Source organism: Sarcophilus harrisii, chromosome 2 (assembly GCF_902635505.1).
Source record: "Sarcophilus harrisii chromosome 2, mSarHar1.11, whole genome shotgun sequence".
NCBI classification, from domain to species: domain Eukaryota; kingdom Metazoa; phylum Chordata; class Mammalia; order Dasyuromorphia; family Dasyuridae; genus Sarcophilus; species Sarcophilus harrisii.
Window position 1 is genome coordinate 622,297,214 of NC_045427.1, and position 18,569 is coordinate 622,315,782.

Here is an 18,569-nt window from a genome sequence, read left to right on the forward strand (position 1 = left end):
TGAAAATTTTAAAAAAATATATTCTTATCTGTATTCACACTCCATCAGATCTTTATGTGGAGATGGATAGCATTTTTCATTATGAATCTTTCATAATTGTCTTGATAATGATTTAAAAAATTCTAAAAGACTGAGTTTCTAGATAAATTAAGATTTTATGTCTACAAAGTAGTCAACAAAACCAGATTCATTATCCTCTTAATAGCCAAAAAGCCTAAACCTTATCCATATCTATCTATCTATCTATCTATTTATCTATATAGTCCTTTGAAAAGGGGGTGCACCTGAAAGTGAAAGTCAGCTCTGATTGCTCAACAATCAAAATTTGTTTTTTTATTATAGCTTTTTATTTACAAGATATATGCATGGGTAATTTTTCAGCATTGACAATTGCAAAACCTTTTGTTCCAATTTTTCCCCTCCTTCCCCCTCCCACCCTGATGGCAGATAGACCAACAATCAATATTATAAGGGGAGGTGGGCTATGTATATAAAAAATAGGATCTTGGATCTTAGATCACTCAAATCTTGAAATAAGGAGACTTAAAAATTTCTACATCAACGGTCTGATAAAAGGGAGAATCAACCTTTGTCAGAACTGTCTGTGCACACAAAGGGAGAAGACTCAATCAAAAATTAGAATTTCTTTTACTGCCTGATTAGATCTTGGTCTATGTAAATATATTTTTTATATAACTTTTTATTGACAGAACCCATGCCAGGGTAATTTTTTTACATTATCCCTTGCACTCACTTCTGTTCCGATTTTCCCCCTCTCTCCCTCCACCCTCTCCCCTAGATGGCAAGCAGTCCTATATATGTTGAATATGTCGCAGTATATCCTAGATACAATTATGTAAATATTTTAAAAAGAGTTCCCACACTAAAATAGATTTGATTAGAGCAAAGTAGGCTAGAACATAATTATACAGAGTAGATTAGATTAGAAAATTTAGCACAGTGAACTAGACTAGAACATAAATGAACATATCAGAGTAGACTGTTTACTAGAAAATAGCAGAGAGCAGAGCGGATTAGACTAGAATATAGCTATACAGAACAGAATAGACTAGAACATAGCTATCCAGAATAAAATAGACTAGAAAATATCTGAATAGAATAGAGCCAAGTAGACAAAAATGCAATTATACAACATAGACCAGATTGGACTAGAACATATCTGAGCAAAGCAGAGTAGATGAGAGCAGAGTTATACATATTAGACAAAACTAGAACATATCTGAGCAGAACAGTTTAGATCAGAATGTAGCTGAGAGGAGCAGAATGGACTAGAATGAGAATGCCCAGAATCTAAAGCAATACAATAGTTGTATGACTTTTTTTAATATGGTAAAAGTATATTCATCAACAAATGGACAATTATAATTGAAGGAAATCTAGATAAGTAGTCATAGTACAATATGTCCAATGCTTCCTTTCTATCCATCTTGACAGCCAATTTCAGGATTATTTCTCTGTTGATCACACTTCTGTTTTAGCAGTGATGATGGTAATGATAGCGTGTGTGTGTGTGTGTGTGTGTGTGCATGTGTGTCTGTGTGCACCTGTGCACAAATATACACAAAAGAAAAAAAAACAAAACTTTCACTGGTCCCTCTGGAAAGATTCAGCAATGAAGTAGGGAAAAGGATGGGTGATTAGGATTGTCATTTTTGGTTTCCAAATAAAAATGAAGTTAAATTTTCCATTCAATTCATAAATGTTTAAGCCTACTTTGTGAAAAACACTTGTTAGGCATTAGACATACAAAGCTGAAAAACAAAACTGTTTTTGACCTCAGAATCTAAATTCTGACCAGAGATGGCAGCTCTATCATGTACAAAAATAGGAAATTACAAGGTATTTTGTGGAAGGAGAGAAGATTAGTTATAAGAAACATAGCAAAGGCTTCATGGATGAAGTCACATTGTATCTTGGACAATAAATAGCATATATCACAATTATTCAATGGGGCTTAAAATATGTTGGTATGCACATAATCGATAATTGCTTAGCACCCTCCCCTATACACACTTATTAACATACACACATGTACATCCTACTTCTTTGGATGTGCTAAATAGTCGTCAATTTGACACAACAAATTTGAGAGGGTCCGAACAATGAATTGAAAATACTTCAGTATTGACAAAAACGTATTCTTTTCTTATTGTGGAATATATAACTCTACTGATGATATAATTTCCTTTTTTTTCTTTTTTAAAAGATTTTTATTTTCAAAACATATGCAAGGATAATTTTTTCAAAATTGATCTTTGAAAAACCTTGTGTTCCTATTTCACTCTCTTCCCCCATCTCCTCCCCTAGATGGCATATAATGCAATATGTGTTAAACATGGTAAAATATACATGTTAAATCCAATAGTCTTACATATTTACACAATTACCTTGCTGCACAAGAAAAATAAGATCAAAAAGTAAAAAAAAAATAAAATTCAAGTAAACCACAATGAAACGAGTGAAAACACTGGGTTGTGATCTTCCCTCAGTTCCAACAGTCCTCTCTGTGGACATAGATGGTTCTCTCCATGACAGGACTATTGGAACTGCCCTGAATCAAATCATTGTTGAAAAGAGTCATATATATATATATATATATATATATATATATATATATATATATATATATATAACATATTTCATAAGTAAAAAGGGCAGCATCATTATGGTGTGAAAATTGATTTGTTTAATAGCCTAAAGTTTTCAAAGGATATTTAGTTTAGTTTAGATATGAGTCAACTATGTAGAGGAGGATAGAGCAAAACAGAGTAGAATGGAGTAGGTAAGCAAATGAGAGGGAATGTAATTTCCCAAATGGCAATGTAAAGCATATTTAGATTGATAGAAGCAAACATATCTAGCTTAAGCACAGTGATAATTGTACTGTACATTGCTTTGTTCAGTCCATATCTGGAGTACAATGTATGAGTTTAAGGAATGATATTGACATATAAGCATGCTCAATAATTTATAAATTGCAACATGCTGCAAAAGGAAAAATTTAGGGAGAATATGATTGTTTTCACAGACCTTTCAATCTCCATCATTAGCATCACATATTTACAATTGTTTCAAAATTTAGAGGTAATTTAGTAAAACTCCCTTTCAAATATGTCCTCTTCCATTCATTGACACTTCCAGTGCAGACCCTTATTACCTCAAACTTTGATTACTGCCAATAATCTGGTGGTGGGACTGTCTGCCTCAAGTCTCACCCCACCCTGATCCATCCTCCATTCAGCCACTAAAGTGGTTTTCTTCCAAAATCATGCTGCACATACTCCCATCAATAAACTATTAACTTCCATTGCATCTAAGAACAAATACACAATGCTCAACTTGGCCTTTAAAGCCATTCATAAACTAGCTCCCTCTGTCTTTCCAGTTTTCTTACACCTTATTTCCCAAAACATATTCTTCAATGAAGTGACACTGGATTATTCCATGAATAAGGCACTCCATCTCTCAACTCTGGACATTTTTTTCTGACCTTCTCCCATGCCTAGATTGCTCTTCCTTTTGCCTCAACTGTTAATTTCCCTGGCTTGTTTTAATTGTCAACTAAAATCCTACCTTTTATAGGAGGTCTTCCTCAATATCTCTTACTTCCAATGCCTTCCCTCTGGTAGTTATTTCACATTTGTCTCATATATAAGTTAATTGGTTTATTGTTGTCTTCAAAGAGAATATTTGTGTCCAGCCTGTGACAGAGCATTCCAAGCTCATAATGGCCTGATCAGTCATAGTCAGACACAGTGTAACTTGACTCTAAGATAAGGATGTCATTTTAATTCTCTCCTATTTATTAAACAGGATATTGTGCTGATAGAAAGTGATGAGACATTTTTGCTTAAATCCAAATTCATTCTTTTCATAATCCCTCCAGTCATATCATTCATGGTGTCATGCTTTATGCTTATTGTTAATTTAATATTTTCCTCTTCTGGGGATATTTCTTTCTGTTCACTTGTGATTAAACTTTTCAACAAACTCTGTCTTTAAATAGAACATCTTTACAAGAGTAGTACTAAGTGGTTTCAGAAAAAAATTCTTTCTCTCAGATATTCTTTTACTCTAAATCAGAAATAATCAATCCAAGTCTTTCTGTCTAGTCCCACAAAGTACACTAACATATTTCTTGGATCTCTACTGCTAAAGGTTTTCCAGTAGTTTGTTCACTAACTCTTAAGATCAGAGAATGTTTCTAAGCTTTCTGTCAACCATATGTGTCATTATTAGGTTCCCCAGTTGATAGCAAACAAATAACAGCAAAAGGACACCAATTGAGAAAGAAAGCATATTCTATCTAAGCCATCTCTTTTTTAGGCAAGGAATCCAAAGACTAGTAGATCTATGCTTAGTGAGTATGAGTTGTGAATGGTATAGTGGATGAAGTGCTGGTTATGGCATTAGAGGTATCTGGATTCAGATCTAGCTGTTGACCATTTAAAGGCTGTTCTAAATAAGTCATTAAGCTTGTCTCCTATCTCAGTTTCCTCATCTGTGAAATGGTGATAATTATACCCATTCTATCAATCCTAGAGTTACTATAAAGACTTAAATGAGATAGTCTATGCAGTGGGCTTTGCAAACATTAATCTTCTTTATAAATCTTACTAATGAAAGGCAGACAAGTGGTGTAGATAGAACACTACTCCTGAAATCAAGAGGACTTCAATTCAAATCTGGCCTCAGGCAATTTGACTTACTAGCTATGTGACTTGGGCTAAATCACTAAACCTGATTGCCATGCAAAGAAAAAAATTCTTAATAATGCTAGGTGAGTTAATGTCAGTTTCACTTTAAAATGAGGGAATTGGACTAGGTGACTTCTGAGATCTATTCCAGCTAAAAATATGTGTCCTAGGATTTCTACTTAACATAGGGTACTTTTTTCATTTAAAAGAAAATAGTATTTTATTTTTTCTCAATTATGTGTAGACAATTTTTGGCAATTATTTTAAGTTCCAAATTTTTCTCTCTTCCTCTCTTCCTAAAATGGTAAATAATTTGATATAGGATGTTTAATTATGGAAAGTATATTTCCACATTTGTTACATTTGTGAAAGAAGAAATAAAAAGAAAAAACCACACAAAATAAAGCAAAGTCTGTATTTAGAGTTCATTAGTTCTTATGAGTATATGGATAGCATTTCCAATTGTTAATACTTTGTATTTGTCTTGGATCAGAGAGTTGTTATGAAGAACTAAATCGTTTATAATTGATCATCACACAATGTTGCTTATACTATGTACAATGTTTTCTTAGGTCTGCTCATTTCACCTTGTTTCAGTTCATACAAATCTTCCAAGGTTTCTTTAAGGAAAAGTGATTTAGAGCATTTCTTCATGTGGCTATAAATATCTTTCACTTCTTTGTCTCAAAAACTATATCCTTTGAGCATTTATCAATTGAAGGATGGCTTGTATTATCAATTTGACTTGAGAAATGAGATATTTATCAGAGACATTTATTGTAAAAATTAAAGTGTTTGTATCATGTTATAACTGACCAACAGTGGGCTATCTGATGAGAAAATGGTTTTCTTATCATTAGAAATTTTAAGAGTGTATGGAGAATTGAATTAATTTGTCTTTCAACTTTAACATGTTGACTATCTAAACAATTTCACTTTGTAAATAACATCCCTTAGAGCCAGTTTGAATTGCTTATTTCGTAAAGTATAAATGAAAGGGTTTAGCACAGGGGTAACTACAGTGTTCATGAGAGCTGCCTCTCGATTGGTGTCTAATTTATTGGCTTGATTGGGTTTTATATATATAAAAATGCAGCTGCCATATATTAGAGAGAGGACAATAAGGTGAGAGGAACAAGTGGAAAAAGCTTTCTGGCGTTCCTTGGCTGAAGGGAGACGCAGTATCGTGATTGTAATGTTGATATAGCATATCATTGTAACAGTAAGGGAGGAAAGAATGATAAACAGAGCAAGGAAAAAAGCCAATGATTCAATAAAACTTGTGTCAGAGCATGAGAGTTGTGTCAGAGGACCAAGATCACATAAGAAATGTTTGATGATATTTGAGCCACAGAAGGATAGCTGAGACACCTTTACAACTACACTAGTTGTTATGAGGATACCCATACTGCAACAGAATAATATCAAAAGGAAACAGACCTTCATTGTCATGATACTGGGGTAATGCAGAGGATTGCAAATTGCTAAGTATCGATCCATCGACATCACAGCTATGAGAAAGAATCCCGTTACCCCAAGAGAAATAAAGACAAAGATTTGAGTGAGGCAGGCAGCAAAAGAAATAGTTTGCATACCCGAGAGAAAGATTGTCAACAATTTGGGAATAACACTTGTTGTAAAACAGCATTCTAGAAAAGAGAATCCACTCAGGAAAAGGTACATTGGTATTTGGAGGCGATGGTCCAACCACATGATCATGACAATGATTGTATTTCCTATGATAGACACAAGATATAATAGTAGAAATACCACAAAAAAGAGTTTTCCTAGGTGCTGGACAGCAGGAAATCCCTCTAAGATGAATTCTTTAATATTTGTCTCATTTCCCATTTTCATCATCTTATTATGGAACCTATAAAACAAAAAGGATCTTATGGTTCAGTATATATTTAATTTCTTCTAATTATGTGCATTGTATTAAGCTAGGTACAGGCATACACAGGCTTATTACAAATCAGTTGTGGTCTAAGGAGAATGAATATAAATTGACACATGCTATGTTCCCTTCTCTTTTTTTTATCTTTCCCATGCTTTTTTCTTTTTGCTCTGATTTTTATCTCCCAACATGATTCATAAAGCAATGTGTGTTAAAAATAACTAAGTTGTTACTTCTAAAAGCTAATAACTAAGGAGGTATCTTTAAAGTGACATTTCCATTCCACTGGGTAATGAATATCCATCATTCCTGATAACCGAGTTATTTGAATCAGATGATAACATGGGAAATATGCTCAAATAAATCATACAATTGGACAATTGTTTTCTGGAGAAGTCAAATGGCTTGACCTGAGAGAGTCACTGTACAAATTACCATTTCTAGAAGGGGAGAGAAGTTGGAGAAGGAGAAAAAATTGCCAAAATGGAGAAAACAACTTTGCAATAGAGGTGAACCTGGAAGAATTAAAAAAAGATGCTGCCACTAGGGGTTCTTGAACCATGAACTTAGAATGTAAATTTCAATACAATTTCAGCACCATTATTTCCCTTTTGCAATTCTATATATTTTCCTTTCCATTTAATTATTATTTTTGGACTGAATCTCTATATGCTGTCCCAGGATTAAAGATCAACAGGACTTACAACTCAATTCTACTGCTAATTAGCCACTCTTTGACCAGGGTTGATATGCCTCATTGTGGGCAGAGATGTTCTTTAATGTTGGACTTGGTACCAATATCTAAATAGCTCTATCCTTACTGTAGCTAAGAACCCCAAAAACTCAAATCATCACCCTAACCTGACTAGGAGCAAAGACTGTAGACATCTACTACCATACCCAGCAAACTTTTTTATAGTATGCATTTAAAAGTATTGTTTAGAAAGCTCCATGGACTCCATTAGACTGCAAAAGATATACATACCCACAGAGATATATACTGACACAAACACACACTAGGGAGCCTCTGCACCAGGGAAAAAAGAAAGTATATGGGGTCAGGATATTCTAAACATGGGAGGGGGTGTAGAATGAATAAAAACTTAAAGATAAGAAAGAATAGGATAAAATCAGGATATAACATAGGGATCAAACAATAAATTAATAATCCCTTATTAAGTAACTACTAACTACTATGTCCCAGGTACTATACTACACATTGAGGACACAAAGGCAAAAGACAGTCCCTGATCAGGAATATAATAACTAATAATCTCTTTGGCAAGTGTGTAGATTGTGCAAAGTGTCATTTTATGAAATCACAGTATAAAGGATTATTAGAATAAGAACATGGTTTATAAATCTAAATAAGTAATTTACACTTCATTGAATTCATTATTGTAGCTTCAGACAGAATGCTTTTAAATACATTGGGATAGTTTGTCTAATGGAAATTTAACCCAGCAAACATTTATTAAGCACTTGTCACAAGTAATGGATTGAAGATATATAGATAAAATATGAAACATTTCCTGTCCTCAGGGGTATTACATTTTGCTGAAGAGATACTACATGCAAAGAGAGAATTTATCTAAATTTAAAAAATGAAAATGAATATAAATTTAAATTAAAATGTTTAAATCTGTAGGTTTTACAAAAGTATGTTTTTATCAGATTTGATTGGTGATAAATTCATTTTAAAAATATTTCTTCCATTAATATTTAGAAAATGAACCTGGTATTTCATTGTAGTTATGTGTCTGTTATGAGGATCAGGCTAACTAATGGTGAGTCTCATTACCAGAATACATTGACTATGGCAATGGAGCTTTGACAGGTTTGGCAGCTGGAAACCTAGTAGATTGGTTATTGAATTATCATTCCAGAAGATCTGAATGCAAATGTGACCTTAAACGCTTAACGTGTTTTCTTGGATGAGTCACTTAATCTCTGCTTTGGTTTGCTCACTTGTAAAATGGGAATAATAATAGCATTTACTCACAGGGTGGTTGTTGTAAGGCTTAAATGAGAATATTTGTAAAGACCTTTGAAAACATTAAAACTTTTCAAAAGCACAAGCTAGAAATATATTAAGTAATAATAACTAACCTGTTACATAGATCTTACAATGTTGAAAAATGTACCTTTTTATTATGTCAAATATTTCTTAAGTGCCTCCTATGATACTACTTAATAAGTGTTGGGGTCACAAATTCAAAATAACAAGTATCAAAGTAACATTGCAGGGTTTTTTTTATTTTTATACAATTACTTCTATGAAATAATAAAATTTCATTCCATTTGATCTTTCAAAACTATATAGACTAGAAAGGTACCAATCTTTTTCCTCCTCATTTGAACTATTAAGAAACTGGAGTTCATAGAGAATAGTTGATTAAGCAGTTAATGTGTAGGGCTATGTTTTCTGAATGGCTTTGCAAAACTTTTCTGTGTTTCTCATATAGAATACTCTGCCATCAAAGAAACTGTGTTATATAATAGTTTCTGGCTCAAATTGTATTTCAGCCATTCTGTGCTGAGTGTAGAATATCAGACATGGAGTCAGGAAACCTTAGGTTCTAATTTCCCCACAGATACTTGCTGCCTGTGTAATGCTGTGTAATTCAGTAAAATTCTGTTTACTTCAGTTTCTTCATCTACAATATGTGAATAGCAATAGTTCCTATAGCTCAGTTCTATTATACTATAAAAGGAGATAACCTTTGTAAAGCACTTTGTAATTAAAATACTATATACATATTATTATTGTTGCATGTACATCCTAAGGAAGAGGATGTAAGATCACAAAAGCAAAATGAAAATATCACAATGTTCTGGAGTTGGAACTTCTCAAGTCCACAAAGGATTTTTCTTTGATATATCATTAGTCTTTGCAGTTATTACATTATTACATTAATCAATGCATTATAGGAAAACCTCTGGTTTTACCTTTCTGGAGAAGATGAAGAACTGGATAAGTATTATTATTATGTACAGAAGAGAACCATTGAAATAATAGAGATTGAAGGGAACTTAACTAATAAAAGCTTTCCAGGTTACATAATAGGAAATTCAGCAGTTAAATGACTTGTTCAAAAGAACACAGCTTGTTAGTTGCCGAGCTATTTTGGATCCCAGTCTAGTGTTTCCACTACCCCACTCTGCTCATTTCTTTGGATAATCAATATCCACTCTTTTTGCTCAAATTCTGGTTCTAGGTATTGCACCAAATGCAAGTGTAATTTTAAAAGTACAAGTGAAAATATATGCTAATGTCTTCCCTCTGATATAGCTTTCCATTTATATGTTATATATCAATTGGATTTTGCATGTTATCTCCCCCATTAGGATGAGCCCCTCCAGAAAGTGTTTTTGTCTTTTCTTTTACCCCCCAGGTTTTAGCACACAGCATAGCACATAGTACTTATTAAATGCTAGTTGACTGATTTACCAAATAAATGATTACAAAAATTTTTAAAGAAATCTGATATTGCAATTGATAATGACTGGTTCAGATGCCTTGTAGTATTTCTCTTCTGACTTAGCTTGCCTAATAGTGTTTAACTTTTCTTCTTATTTTTCTCTTCTTCCCAAGCGAAGATAACCTTTACCTTTTTTTGTTTTGTTTTGATCAACCCATCTTTTTTTCTATCTTTAGTCATCTTACATTAAATATTAATTTAATTGTCCATTGTATAAAAACAAAGTCTTTTGTAGTAAATTGGTATAGTTTCCATTCTCTGAAAAATCTGTCTAATCTATCATCATTTATTACTCCTATTATTTCTTTCCTATGAAGTCCTTGAAGTAGCTAGGTGGTACAGTGGATAGAATCCTGGACTTGAAGTCAGGAGGACTCATCTTGTAGAGTTCAAATCTGACCTCAGAAACTTGCTAGCTATGTGACACTGGGCAAGTCACTTAACCCTATTTACCCTAATTTCCTCATCTGTAAAATGAGTTAGAGAAGGGAATAGCAAACCATTATGGTATCTCTGCCAAGAAAACCCAAAACAGGGTCAGAAAGAGTCAGATACAATTGAAATGACTAAATAAAATGAACTTAGCTCACAAATCTCTATCTCACAAGTTCCCTTCTATCAATTCTATTATTCTACTTCAAGGTAGACTGGATTGAGAATGATGAATGGACTAGGGATCCATTACATGAGCAAGGCAGATCAAAAGAAGATATTGTCACAGAGGCTATTTTCAGAAATGTTACTTTTGTCCTTCTCACCTTTGAACTTTTCCAAGTCAAGTGCTTTTTCGTGGCCGAGATATATGTAAGAGGAGAAACGTCTTGAAGTTGAGATTTTGGCTTAAGATAAAGATAAAAAAAATACCAATCATTTTCCAGACAGCCAGAACTTAATATAGGTTTGATTCTTTGCTTAGTTTCCTTTTCTTTTTTTCATTTATTTTTCTTCCCAACAAATCTAGAGCTTTTCATTAAGAAAGTATAGATCTCAGGATTTTAACTCCATGACAATTTTAACTTTTGAATTCTCGGTCTAGCTATAACAAATGTCAAGATGTTTTTGGAGACTGGGCAGAATTGACTGGCTTTTCTCCTTCAAATCCTGACTGTTCTTTCTGCCCTACCTACTTAGGGCAATGCCCTATGAATCCCTTGTATAGACTTGAAATGAGGAGACATTATGAATTATTTATTTACTATAATGAGACTCTTGTTTCCTCAACTAGATTATTACAATATTTTTCAAACACCAAACTATCATATTACAATCTTTAATCTCGTTTCCCATATATCTACAATTAGGGCCTTACCCCATTGATTTTAGAGATGAAGAGTTTTCTACTTTGAAGACCAATTTCTTTGATAATTACTCATTTGATTATTTATTGTGATGTAGCATAAAATTCCCATGGGAAACCCTTGCTACACTCTGATATAATTAGGATAAGTTAGAACAAAGTATGGTCAATGGGGGATTACTTTAAAATACCTAATTGGTCATTTCTGGGAGTATACCAAAGCAACATTTATAATTTTGTTGTTTATATTTTAATTTCTACTCCATGTCCTAAAAGATCCATGCTAAGATTTCAACAGAATAAAGTATATATGTTTTGGGGGAATATTTAAAGAAGCAAATGCATTGTATAACTTGGATGGAGTTCACAATCCAGAAATAAGGTTTTCAACATAGCATTTGTTTGACTGTAAATCAATGTTTTCAATGCCTATTCTTGATGGAGAGTAAGTTAAATTGTATTAATTAATGACTAAGAAGCATGGTTGCTAATTATTTAGTTTTGGGTTTTCAAAATACTTTTTCATATTTTAAATGTTCCATTTTCCTCAATTACATATAATAACTTTTTAATATTCATTTTTCTCAAATTCCAAATTATCCTTTTCCATTTCTCCCTTCTCTATCTTAAGAAGTCCAGTACTTTGATACAGGTTATACATGGAGTTTTACAAAGCAGGTTTTCATATTAATCATGTTGTGTTTCTATAGTAATCATAATAAAAATAAAGAAACTTGTATAAAGTATGCTTCAATATGCATTCAGTCTTCATTGTTCCTTCACTGGAGGTGGATGGAAATTTTTATCATTAATCCTTTGAAATTGTCTTATATTATTGTACTGATCATCACACAGCATTGTTGTTACTGTGTAAAATGTTCTCTTGATTCTGCTAATTTCACTTTCCATCAGTTCATGTATGTCTTTCCAGGTTTTCCTGAAAGTATCTTACTAATAACTTCTTATAGCACAATAGCATTCTGTCACAATCACACATCACGGTTTATTTAACCATTATTCAATTGATTACCATCCTTTCAATTTTAGGATTCTTTTCTATTATCAAAAGAACTGCTATAAATATTTTGTATTTTAGTTTTTTTTTTTATCTCTGAGATACAGAGTTAAAGAGAAACTGTAGTTTTATAGCTCTTTGGGGCTAGTTACAAATTGCTTTGGAGAATGGTTGGACTACTTTTCTTGCATCTCTAGCATTGCCAATTTTATCTCTACATCTCTTATTTAATTTTTACTATATTTTTTTAGCTGATCCACGATTCTTTTTTGGGGAGCAGAGACCAATTTCATTTTTCTTGGAGGTTTTACATGTGACTATTTTGCCATCACTGTCTTCTTCTAAGTTTGTGTTTTGATCTTCTGTCTCACCACAGTAACTTTCTGTGTTCATATTCTTTTTTTTTTTTTTTTTTTTTGTTCTAGCCAATTTCTTGATAGTTAACTTTATGTTTACACTGGGTTCTGCTGCTGAGATGGAAGTGCACTGTTTCAAGTTTCAGATTTTCTTTTTATTTTTTTCCAACTGCTTTCTGAGTTGGTTCTACAAGTAAGTTTTCAGTTCTTCCAAGGTGATATTATATAAAGAGAATTGTGCTCATCGATTTCCTGGTGTGTGTTCTAGTCTGTGAGTGATCACAAACATTTTTCTGCCCTGGAACTTAAACTAAAGGCCCAATTTTTAATAGTGCTTCTCCTTACTCTGGGACTGTGACCTAAAACTATGTAAGGGTTATGCATTATAGTTCCTCACTATATAAACAGTCCTCTAAAAGCTCCTTCTGACTAGTTATATGAACCTCTTATAGTTTGTGAACTCTAAAAGTTACTGCCAATGAAGTAGGTGACCCTAACCCTGCTGCTAGTCTACTGAGTTACAGTCTGCTCTGTGGAGCATGGGACCGTGCTTCATTCTCAGCTTGCTGTGACAGATTTTTCCTGTTGACCTTCTAAATTGTCTTGGACTGCACAGTTTTTTTTTTCCATCTCCATACTTTCATGAATTCTGCTGCCCCAGAATTCATTCTGAGGCATTATTTAAAATTTTTTGAATGGAATTTTGGAGAGCTCATGTGAACCATTGTCTTTACTCCATCATCTTGTCTATGATTCTCTCCTTTTCATACTTTATTACTCTTTGTAATCCTCTTATGAAATGGAGAATGCAAATATGATTAGCCCTCTTCCACTTGGATGCACCCAACCTATCCTTCTCAATGATGCATATGAGTTCACCATAAAATACTACCTTTTGATTTGAGGTACTTTGTAGATATGTATCCACTCATGGTAATAATGTATGAGCCATAAATGTGCTTGTCTATAGTAGGTATCCAGAAGATATCCTTAAACCAATGAAAAGGTATTTATTGAAAGGAAATTATTGAAATATTAATAAAAGTAGGACTAAATAAAACATTTCAAATATAAATGTGGGCATATTCTTTCACAGTTACATATACCATCATTGGGAAACATGGATGCACATAGGAAATGTGAAAGAAAGAGTCACTCACATAGGTAATGTATAATTTGTGCCTACATGTGTAGTGGCACATATGTATGGAATGCATTATGGCTAGGGCATTTATATCTTAATATTTAAATGCCAAGTTATGAGTTACAAAATTTATTGTCTAATAATCAATAAATCAAAACTATTTATAGTGACTGATGATGTGTTATATGTGAGAAATATTATCTCTAATTATCTTGATATTGATAATTCTATTCAGTCATGAAAAAATGCAACCATTTAGTTATTTAGTATAGCAGTCAACATTTCTTTTAAAGAATTCCCATCACAAGATTAGGATTAAATCTAGTGTCCTAGAAGAGAAAGACTCAGTTCTTTTTCTCTATAATTCATTCAGTTTCTTTAAACATTTTCTACATGTAGGGATATCATTAACACACTATTAAAAACAGAATGAAATTTTTTTATAGCATATAACTCATGTTTTTTGCTTAAGTTTGATCAGGCAGTTTTTCTGTGGAATACTTCCTCTATATTCAATTCAAGAAACCAGTTGATTTGGGATTCAGTTCAGTTGATTATGTGATTTGATCTGCCTAAGAAGAAAATCAGAGAGTTCATCTATTTTACCTCAGAGGACATAGAAAGGAGCAATGATTGGAAATTATAAAGAGATAAAATTTAGTCTTGATATAATCCAAGGGGGAAAAATACCTCAGATAGAATTGTTCAAAAGTATTTTGTGGTATTTAAGAAGTCAAAAGGCAAAAAGGTATTCACAAGACCATTTCATTTTCTGGACCGTGGTGGGGATCCTGGTGAGAGGGGTGTTGTGGTTGAGTGATCTATCTATCTTGAGAAAAGATAGAGAATTGTCAAGATAATATACAGAGAAACTTAATATGCCTGAAGATTGTTTTGGTAAATATATAGAGAAAATATGAATCACAGACAGAATTCAATAAAAAAGTTAAAAGAGTGAATGTAGAGTGGATAGGTAAGACAAGAATCAAGAAGGCAGGGTGGTAAACCATATTTGAATAAACCTTAATGGAAGAAAGGTCATTGGAAATCATGGTTTCGCATAATTTAAAGAGAAATCAGGGAACAAAAATTAAGTATATTCCTCTGCAGTGGGGAAAAATGTTATTTAGTCAATGATTTTAAAGTTAGTAGAGGTAATATATGACCTCCAGTATTCCTTCTAGAACTAAATAGATCTATGTTATTCTTAACCTTGTCAGTTTAGAAAAATGGGGAGTGACTACTTGTGTAATGGATTGAAAAAGATGCTGTGTTCTTAGTAGTACAGCTACATTTCTGTCAAGGTGAAATGTGGAAGGATTTTTGGTGGGAAAGTTTGAGGATATATAGAAAGCTGAGGATAATAGTTCAGTATATGCATAATTGAATAAGTAAGGCTATGGTAGAGTTGGTGTTTGTAGTTTAACTGTGTAGGAATAAGTTTGAAAAGACTAGGGTTGAGATTTTTGGGAGAAGGAGGTTTTATCATTTCATTTGTACTATAGGCAGAAATAGATGATGATTAGACTTGGGGAACCAATATAACAGGAGATACATAGGATGTTCTATCTCTAGACCTAAATTGCTAATAAATCTAGTTACTACTTCCCTGAGTTAAGGAATAATTTAGAATCTTAATCATTTGGATACTGACTCCGTGATAGAAACAGAATGCATTTTTCTTGGCTTCTGGACATTAAATGACAACATGGAGAAAAGATGCTGAATGGATTATTGTGCTCACACAGTTTATTCTCCAGGTAGGCTCTGATTCTTTATTTGATGGAATAACCAATGCATCTCTGTGCCTATGATTTCTGAGTAATTGGAATTTGGAGAAAGGATGGAAGTCAATTAAATGAAGTCTGATTCACATAAGATTTAATTTCCATCATAGTCCTTAATTAAAAGAACACCTCATAATTCCTTAGAATACAAGTAACTCCTCAATACTTATAATAATAATAATTTACATACCAGCATTATTAGTATTTATAAATAAACACAGTAGTAAACAATATTTGACTGATTTTCCAAAGGTTCTAGATTTTTCTTTGGAGAAAGTCTCCAAAGATTCAATGGTCCTTTCATTCCTTATCTCTATCATATTTTCCCAATATGTTTTAACATGGTTTCTGGTTTCCCTTTGGTCTGACCAGATTCTTTATTCTTACTTTGGTTTCTCTCTGAAGTACTTATTCCTTTATTTCAAGGAAATTTTTGTTATCTCTGGAGAATAATATCTCCCAATCCCCTAAAAATGAATGTTCTCTTTCCTGATCCCAATTCTGTATAAATTTTTGTTTGCACTTCTCATATATTTTATCCCAGAATTTCATTTAGATTTATGCATTTTTTGTTAGGAAATCGGAGATGGTCTTATCTATGTTATTCATTGCAGGAGAATATCAATTTTCATTTTAGTCCCCTTTTCTCATTTCAATTAAATTCAATTTCACAAGCACTTATTAAGCACTTAATGAAAATGAGACTCTATGCTGGGGACTAGGTCCACAAAGACAAGAAAGAAGATAATCTGCTCTTAAGGAGTTCACATTTATCAAAGTAAAAGAAGTTTATCAATAATTTGATTTTTTTTATTCTTTCAACTAATTTTTCAATCAAAAAGAATTTATTCATTCTTTTTTCACTTACCCATCTAAGAGAAAAAAGCAATTTTTTTCTAGTAAATATTAATAGCCAAATAAAATAAATTAAATTATTGTCCTTGTTCAAAAATGTATGCCTCATTCTGTATCTTGAATCCATTATCTTTTTGTCAGGAGGTAGATAGTATGCTTCTTTATTAATCTTTTGGAGTCATGGTTTCTCATGGCATAGATTAGAATTTTTAAATACATTAAAGTTTTTTGTCCATAAAATGTTGTTATTGTATAAAGCATTTACTTGGTTCTGCTTCTTTTCACTCTGTATTAGTTGATACAAATGTTCCAAAGTTTCTCTGAAATCATCTCTTTTGTCATTTCCAACAGCATCATTTAATTTTTGGAAAAAGGGAGTATTTTTCTGAGGGCCTGTTTGACCTCCTTGTTTCTCAGAGTGTAGATCAGAGGATTCAAGGTGGGGCTCAACATGGTATATAGCACACCAGCCAGTTTACTCTTTTCTGGGTTATAGCTTGAGACTGGGCTTATGTAGGCATAGAACACAGCAGTATAATACATGGATACCACTATAAGATGGGAAGAACAGGTGGAAAATGCTCTCTTCTTTCCTTCTGTTGTCCTTATTTTCAGAATGCTAGAGATGATCAAACTGTAGGAAATCAATGTTAGCACAAAGTTCAATATTCCATAGAAGGCATCTGCCAGCACTATCATGATCCTGTTCACATATGTAGGACTACAAGAGAGCAGCAAGAGAGGGGGAACTTCACAAAAGAAATGAGTAACAATATTGGGTCCACAGAAAGACAACCGAATCATCAGACCTGTGTGGATGGCAGTATTGAAGGCACAGAGGCCCCACACTCCAGATGCCAACATACTACAGAGTGTCTTGCTCATCATGCTGCCATAATGTAGGGGATGACAGATGGCCACATAGCGGTCATAAGCCATGACAGTGAATAGAAGTAATTCAGACGATGCAGACCAAGTGAGAAAGTAGAGCTGGGCCATGCAGCCCCCAAAGGAGATGGTGTTTTCCTTTAAGAACAACCCTTGAAGCACTTTGGGAAGAATAGAGGAGGTACAGATGACATCCATTGTAGCCAAGTTAAATAGGAAAAAGTACATGGGGTTATGGAGGTGTGAGTTGAATATGATGGCTGTGATGATCAGGACATTGCCAGTGAGGGCCACCATATATAAGGAGAGGAAACAAATGAATAAGGGGATCCGGAGTTCAGGGTGTTCAGAGAATCCCTGAAGGATGAACTGAATTGTCTGTGTCTCATTAATCATAGCCATCTGTGTGGGAGAATTTTCTGGATGAGGCAGGATATCCTTGAACTCTGGATAGCTTCATGAGCTATATAATAATAATACTATTAAACATGATGATGATTATGATGATGGCAAAGAACTGACATTTATATAATACTTATTATATGTCAGACACTGTGTTAAACATTTTACAATTATCATCTTTACAATTTGATCTTCACAACAACCTTGGGAAGTAGGAGCTATTACTCTCCCTATTTACATATGAGAAAATTAAGACAAACAGAAGTTAAGTTACTTGCCCAGGATAACACAGCTGGTAAGTATCTGAACCTGGATATTGGTGAATCCAGGTCTGGCATTCTATCCAGTGTGTTATCTGAATGACAAATAATTGATGCTTGAATTTGATAAATAAATTAAAGATGCTGATTTAGGACTAATGAAGTTTATTTTCTTAAATGTGTCATTTTTTAGGAACATGGTAAAATTGGCATATTCTCAGGAAGTGTACTTGTACTTATCATTCCATACAACACTTCTAACTTCATAATGTATGCTTAATTTTACCATGATTTGCATACATTCTTAGTGTTATTGCTATCCCTTGAAAGACTGCATGGAAGTTTGGGTACAGGAAGACCTACTATCAAATTCCACTTTAAACAATTCTTATCTTTCTGAATTAGAATTAGTTACTTAACTTCATTGACCCTAAGTTTCACATCTGTTAAATGCAAATAATAATAAGA

The 18,569-nt window shown here is 33.1% G+C and overlaps 2 protein-coding genes across 2 annotated transcripts; both read right to left on the reverse strand.

Moving 5' to 3' along the window:
* Positions 1-5,341: 5,341 nt before the first annotated feature.
* Positions 5,342-6,697, reverse strand: LOC100919356 (olfactory receptor 49-like). The gene has a single exon (XM_003754958.4). The coding sequence runs from the start codon at positions 6,576-6,578 to the stop codon at positions 5,637-5,639; it is 942 nt and encodes a 313-aa protein (XP_003755006.4). The 5' UTR covers positions 6,579-6,697; the 3' UTR covers positions 5,342-5,636.
* Positions 6,698-16,858: 10,161 nt separating this feature from the next.
* On the reverse strand, positions 16,859-17,944 carry LOC100918057 (olfactory receptor 13A1-like). The gene has a single exon (XM_003754954.2). It carries the CDS (start codon positions 17,839-17,841, stop codon positions 16,909-16,911), a length of 933 nt encoding a protein of 310 aa, XP_003755002.2. The 5' UTR covers positions 17,842-17,944; the 3' UTR covers positions 16,859-16,908.
* Positions 17,945-18,569: the final 625 nt, after the last annotated feature.